The following is a 7,126-nucleotide window of genomic DNA, read 5'->3' on the forward strand; positions in this document are numbered from 1 at the left end:
CCCTGAAACTCATGTCGCACGCAGCCAGCACCAAGCAGGGCTGCGGCTGGAGCTGAAGGAAGATCTGCTAGAAAAACAGAAGGGTGTTGTCGGTGATGGAACACGGACTTCGCCGGCCGCATGCAAAGCCAAATTTCCTCGCACGAGTCACATCTTTATATACTGTTCCAAACCCACAGTTCAGCAGCTACAAACTTCAGCTTCTAAGGTTATATGTTTTACATCTCCAAGGGCTACAGATTACCATCTCCTCGCCCAATCTCCCGTTAACTATCCTACTCTTTGTCTCGCCTCTTGCTCTTTGTCTCGCCTCCTGCCAGACGCGGCCCCGGCCCGCCCCGTCTCTCGTCTCTCGCAAGGCCCCAGGCCAGCCAAAGCCGTTCTCCGTGGCGACACTCTGAATCCCCATAAGGTGTCAGTGTGTGACAGGAGAAGCATTTGTGGGACATGGCTTTGATTTGGCTGAGAGCCGTTTCCCTTAAGCTGTCACTGACTTTTCTCCATGAACAGGTCCCCATGTCCACACACAGCCAATGTCCAACAGCAGCTCCATCAGCCCCTTTCTCCTGCTGCCATTGGCAGACACGCGGCAGCTGCAGCTCCTGCACTTCTGCCTCTTCCTGGGCATCTCCCTGGCTGCCCTCCTGGGCAGCGGCCTCATCATCAGCGCCGGAGCCTGCGGCCAGCACCTGCACACGCCCATGTTCTTCTTCCTGCTGACCCTTGCCCTCACCGACCTGGGCTCCATCTGCACCACTGTCCCCAAAGCCATGCACAATTCCATTTTGGGACACCACAACCACCTCCTACGCAGGAGGTGCTGCACAGCCCCTTTCTCTTTCCCTTTCTCCTTCTCTCTTTCTCCTTCTCTTTCTCTTTCTCCTTCTCTTTCTCTTTCTCTCTTTCTCTCTTTCTCTCTTTCTCTCTTCCTCTTCCTCTTCCTCTTCCTCTTCCTCTTCCTCTTCCTCTTCCTCTTCCTCTTCCTCTTCCTCTTCCTCTTCCTCTTCTCTCTTTCTCTCTTTCTCTCTTTCTCTCTTTTTCTCTCTTTCTCTTTCTCTCTCTCTTCCTCTTTTTCATTTCAGCAGAGTTTTCCCTCCTCGCCGCCGTCGAGTGCTACGACCGCTACGTGTCCCTCTGCAAACCCCTGCACTACGGGACCCTCCTGGGCAGCAGAGCTTGTGCTCACATGGCAGCAGCTGCCTGGGCCAGTGGCTTTCTCAATGCTCTGCTGCACACTGCCAATACATTTTCCCTGCCCCTGTGCCAGGGCAGTGCCCTGGGCCAGTTCTTGGGTGAAATCCCACAGTTCCTCAAGCTCTCCTGCTCACACTGCCACCTCAGGGAACTCGGGCTTGTTGTGTTTTCCATCTGTTTAACTTTTGGTTCATTTGTGTTCCTTCTTTTCTCCTATGTGCAGATCTTCAGGGCTGTGCTGAGGATCCCCTCTGAGCAGGGATGGCACAAAGCCTTTTGCACGTGCCTCCCTCACCTGGCCATGGTCTCCCTGTTCCTCAGCACTGGCTTTGTTGCCTGCTTGAAGCCCCCCTCCAGGTCCTCCCCATCCGTGGACCTGGCACTGCCAGTTCTGTACTCGGTGCTGCCTCCAGCCCTGAAGTCCCTCATCTACAGCCTGAGGAACCAGGAGCTCAAGGATGCCCTGAGGAAAATGATGACTGGATGCTTTCCAGAAGCAAAAACCTGCCTGTTTTCAGCTCCATAGGCTAAAGTGTAATCATTAGAGGCCCAGCCTGCCTTCTCAGGTTGTTTTGGTGGTGGTGCTTTGGGGGCTTTTTTTCTTTTCCTATGTTAATGTTGTACCCAAAAGATTTTGTTATGCATCTTATTCCCTGTTTACAGGCTGAATGGGACTGTTGACAGGGACTGTGTCAATGAGGAGTCTGCTCTGTGTGTATTCACATGAAAGAAAGGACCCATCAGCAAGGTCTTTGTTCAAGATCCTTTGGTTGAGTCCATCCCTGAAGCTGGAGGGCAGGGCCAGTTTTGCAGGCGTGGGGCAGGGAAGAGTCCCAGCAGAGCAGCACAGCCAGGGAGCAGCAGAGCTTGGTCTTTTCAGAGCTCCTCTCTTATTACTTCCACTCTCTCCTTTGGAGCTGCTGTGATGGTGTAAGGCCAACAGCTCTGTGTGGGTGGTGCGAGTCCTGCTGCGTGTCACAGGCAGGGACAGGCCATGGGCACTGCTGGGACACAGCTGGGCTCCGCCACAGCAGTTCCATCAGCAAAGGGCATCTCCTGAAGGCACTGCAGGAAGGCTTTGCTCTCCCTGCACAGTCACTGTCAGGAAGAGGCCCAAGGAAGAGACTCTAAAGAGGCTGCCTGTGTTCCTTGTTCTCCCAGGGCTCAGTGGGATGAGATCAGGGTCCCAGTGTGGCCTTCAAGAGACTCAGGTGTGGTTCAGGTTTTGCTTGGTGGTGGCCAGTGCCCACCAGATGGTGAATGGTCTGTGATGAACCTTCCTGGGGCTCTGCAGCTTGTGCCAGGCCTGATGGCAGGGGAATGTTCTTCTGGAGGGACTTGGGAGCTGCCAGGAGAACGCAGGGGACCTGCAGGGACAGTGTGTGCCAGGGATCAGCCGTGAGTGGAGCTCCCTGGGCACAGGCCTGTCCAGGGTGGGCTCACCCAGAGATAAAGGACTGAATGTTTCCTGTGAGCCATGAGAGCTCTGCAGCCCCAGGGGACACAGCAGGTACAGGGAAAGGAGTCTGGGCAGTGACTCGTCTGACCCTCTGGGAACTTGCAGAGGAGGATCCAGGGCAGCCCCAGCCCATGCGCCAGCCCTGGAACAAGGCAGGCACCTCGGAGCACCCTCCATGGCCACAGCAGAGCCTGTGTGGGAGGGGGTCCGTGCAGGGAGCACCATCAGCTGCAGAGCTCTGTCTCCCAGCTTGAGCAGCACAGCCCAGCAGAGGCAGCCCATGGCCCCGGGCAGCACAGCCCCCATGCTCTGCAGAGCAGCACCCCCAGCTCGGGGGCTGTGGGCAGCAGGGCAGAGGCTACAGCAAGGGCTGCTCAGGCCAGCACAGACGTGTTCCCCTGGGAAAGGCTCTGTGGGGAGCTGGGATGGGCCAGGAGAAGAGCAGGAGCTCGTGTGTGTGCAGAGGAGCCCTGGCAAGAGGCTGCCCTGTCCCTGGGATAGCAGCAGGAGCAGCCTGAGGAGCCCCAGAGCCAACTCTCTGCTGCTGTGCTGGGCAGCGGGGCCCTGGGGCTGCAGGAGCTGCCCGAGCTGAGGATCTCCTGAGCATTCCAGACACGGAGTCACTGTCCCGCACCTCCAGTGCCTCCAGTTCCTGCTGCAGGGCCAGACAGGACTGGGCTTCTTTGCAGGGCTGGGGCCGGGGCAGGGAGAGGAAAACAATGGACCCTTGATTATAAGACTCCCCTCCGTGTCACAATGCTCTCCATGGTTCCACGAGGCCTTGCAGTGCCACGCTGGCCCCTTGGTTCCTTTGGGCCCCACGCTGTCACTGTGGTGCCCTTGGTTACACGAGGCCCCACGGTGTCGCAAGGCACCTTTGGTTCTCCGAGGGCCCTCAGCGTCTGTTTTGCCAGTGGGCAGGGTCAGCCCCAAAGACACAGACACCAAGTTCAGGAATAGTGTAAGTTATTAGAATGCAAAACTGCAAAGAATCACAAAAGGAGAAGCCCAGCAAAGCACCCAATCATCACTACCAAAGATTGCGTACAGTAATCAAGAAAGAGACAGCACCAGTTACCCTCAGGCCTTGCCATCATCCACATCCTCACATCAGCTGGGGGAAGCTGTCACAGCCAAGGACTGGAGAGCCATTCCCGCACCCTGGGAGTTCCTGCAGGTGCATCCACCTTTGTGGGCAACGAGGCTTCAACCTCGCTGTGAGAGGGCCCAGCTTTGACAGCGTTGAACAAACAAGCCGACATCACTGCTAGTGTGGGAACATCTGGTCTCATTCTCCTGTTTGGTTTCTCCCAAAGCCTGGCCAGGGCTCAAGGAGGAACCGAGGGAGTTTGATCCTAAAGCCCCAAACAAGGCCAGATGGGGCCTCGTCCAGTTTCTAAATACAGAAAGGTCAATCCGTGTTTCACCAATGAACATAGAGCATATTGCTACTAATGCTTTGTTAATGAGCAGATACAAATAGAACATTTGGTTGGAAGGTTCATCTAGATGTCAACTTTGGCTCAGAGCCTGTTGTTCAGGCCTCAGTCAGGGCCTGTTGTTCAGGCCTCACTCCTTCAATCAGTCCTTTGACCTAGAGACGAACTGCAACCTTCATAACAATTCTTTTCATCCTACAATCTTAGATTTAAGTATTAGAAATTCTTTGTTGACAAGCCAAAATATCATACGGGAAGTGCTTTAAGGGTATCTTTTCACAATCTTCATCGGAACGCTTAACCCAGCCATGATTAAAGAGCTGTCCGTGAGTTTGATTCCATTTCCCTTTATACTGGCTGCAATTGAACAGTTTACAGTGTGGGTGCATACAACCTATTCCAGGAGACAACATCCATCCACAGACACTTTTCCCTACATATATTCCTCTTTATCCGATTTAGGCAAGAAATGCCTTTTCTATGAAAAGGCAGCGGTCGGGGATCGCCACCCTCGGTCTAGAGCTCTGTTTTTATCGTGAACTGTGCTCAAGTTTCTAACCCACCATTTGGGTTGGGCCAGATGGGCCAGCCAAGGCCAGTCATCGAATCCTTCTGGACTTCCACGCACCCAGCAATTACTGAGGTTAAATGAGTTCCCTATCTCTGCTCCTGCTGTTAGAAAGCTATTTTCCCAACCAGTGCTCCGATTACAAGGACAACATTAAATCAACAAGATCAACAATAGTTTCACTGTTAAGTGGTCCCTTTCTGTCTGCAGAAGTCACTCACTCAGTGGCACATCAGTCTTCACATCGAGCGCCGTGGATCAGAGCACTTTCCAAAGGGACCATTGGGGCAAACAGGGAGATTTGGTCTGGCAGGCTCTGCAAAACAATATCCTGTAACATCTCTTTGTTCTCTCACAGAACACTTGGCTGCAGGGACATGTGCCCATCTTTCTCACCCAGGTTTCAGGATTCAAACAGTGTTGTCTTTGCCTACAGCTCTTACTTCAGCTGGCTCGGGCGGGCCATTTGGCCTCTGGACCCACACTCTGGCTCCATGATCAGGACTGGTGGATCCAAACCCTTTATCTCCATGAACAGTAGTGATGTGAAGTGGATGTCCTTTTTTCACGGTTGTTTTACAAACTGGCAATATCAATAACTGTGCTACCCTGCCGTGGGGTTGAATAATCCAGTGTTGTTCACTATTGTTTAACAGAACTACTTTAATTTCTCCTTGATAATCTGCACCAACCACTCCTCCCACCATATGAACACTTGTCAAGGCCAAGCTTGAGTGGGCAGTTATCAAACCAAAGTGTCCCGGAGGAACCTGAATTCCTGTGCCGGTACTGATAACTCTCATTTGCTTCTGATTTTTCCTAATTAATTCTAATGCGTAAAGGTCCAGCCCTGCAGCCTCTGCGATGGCCCTGTCAGGGACCATCACCCCTGGAACAATTTCCCAGGAAGTCAAAGTGTCAATGTCCGTGGTTCTATTTGCAAATTGGGTGCAGCCATGCGCATCCAGGGGGTTTCCATTTCCCCAGTGGGCCCATTGTTAAGGATATGGAGCACATCTGGGAGGTGGGTTTTTCATTGCGACACATTCCCATCTCCTATATTTTTCAACTGTTCTTTTAACAACCCCTTCATCTGTTCAATCAGTTCTGCAGCTTGTGGATAGTCTGGGATATGAAAAACCCAGCAGTCTTACTCACTTTATTTTTCGCAGTAACAGACAAAGCATTCCACGTCCTAGCGTCAGCAAACCCTATAAAAACAGCCACTTTCATCCCTTCCTCCTTCATCTGTTGTATACAATCTCCCACAGTCTCCCAGCGATGCTGGGGTCCTGGCCAGTCCTTTTCTGTAGCGTATTTAGTCTTATATCCCTGAGCAGCCAAAGCTAACAAATGGGTATTTGGAGCATTATTTCACAATGTCATGATATACATGTGAAAACATAAACATTGATTTTTATTATATTATATTATATACATGTAGATCATTATTTTTTGTTATTATTCTCATTGTTGTTATTATTATTATTTCCTTTGCTCAAACAAATCCAAGCTCAAGATTAAAAACTTCTTCTGTCGCTCCATGTGGGAGCGTTTCAACAACAATCGTTCCTTCTGTTGGTGCTGTTTCCGAGATGCTGTTAACAAAATTCACCCTCATCTTCCCAAACCCACAAGTTCTTTTCCTTTTTCCATATGCAATTTTGGGATGCATTTTAATACATCCAGTGCTTCAGCTTCTTTCAATTGACGTCCTCATTGCTCGCACGGAGCTCCGACCTCAGCCCACGCCACAGCCAGCAAACCCTAGGGAAGGTCTTCCCATGCGGGAATTTTGGATGGGACCGATTCCTTCCACTTACATTTAAAAAGCAGCATTTTGTTGTGATCCGGCCAGACTATACCAAATTTGTTTTACCAGTGGGCAGGGTCAGGACCAAAGACATAGACACCAACTCAAGGAATCAGCGTCATTTACTGTAGTTCAAAGCAGCAAAGAATCACAAAAGGAGAAGCTCAGCAATGCACCCAATCATCCCTACCAAAGATTGCCCGTAGGGATTAAGAAAGAGACAGCAGCAGTTACCCTCAGACTTTACCATCACCCAGAGCCACCCATCAGCTGGGGGAAGCTGTCACAGCCAAGGACTGGAGAGCCATTCCCGGACACTGGGAGTTCCTGCAGGTGCCTCCACCCACAGGTGAGGCTTCCAACCTCCCTGTGAGAGGGCCCACCTTTGATAGTGTTGAACTAACAAACCGACAGCACTTCTAGCGTGGGAACATCTGGTTTCATTCTCCCGTTTGTTTCTCCCAAAGCCTGGCCAGGGCTCAAGGAGGAAGCAAGGGAGTTGACTTGGACCATACAGCCCCAAACAAGGCCAGATGTCAGATTTCATGGCCTTGTCCAGCTTCCAAATACAGAAAGGTCAATCCATGTTTCACTAATGGGTGGATACATCTATCAGAGCGCTCATGACCGTGCGCATTTCATGAATGAGAAAG

General features: G+C 51.6%; 1 protein-coding gene across 1 annotated transcript; it reads left to right on the forward strand.

Annotated features, from left to right (window-relative positions):
- Positions 1-1,144: 1,144 nt before the first annotated feature.
- LOC138101985 (olfactory receptor 14J1-like) lies at positions 1,145-1,720 on the forward strand (the record flags this gene model as incomplete). Its single annotated transcript, XM_068999730.1, has 1 exon — positions 1,145-1,720. A coding segment is annotated over one exon (576 nt), but the record flags the coding sequence as incomplete, so codon positions are not given.
- Positions 1,721-7,126: the final 5,406 nt, after the last annotated feature.

This window comes from Aphelocoma coerulescens, unplaced genomic scaffold, assembly GCF_041296385.1.
Source record: "Aphelocoma coerulescens isolate FSJ_1873_10779 unplaced genomic scaffold, UR_Acoe_1.0 HiC_scaffold_60, whole genome shotgun sequence".
NCBI classification, from domain to species: Eukaryota; Metazoa; Chordata; class Aves; order Passeriformes; family Corvidae; genus Aphelocoma; species Aphelocoma coerulescens.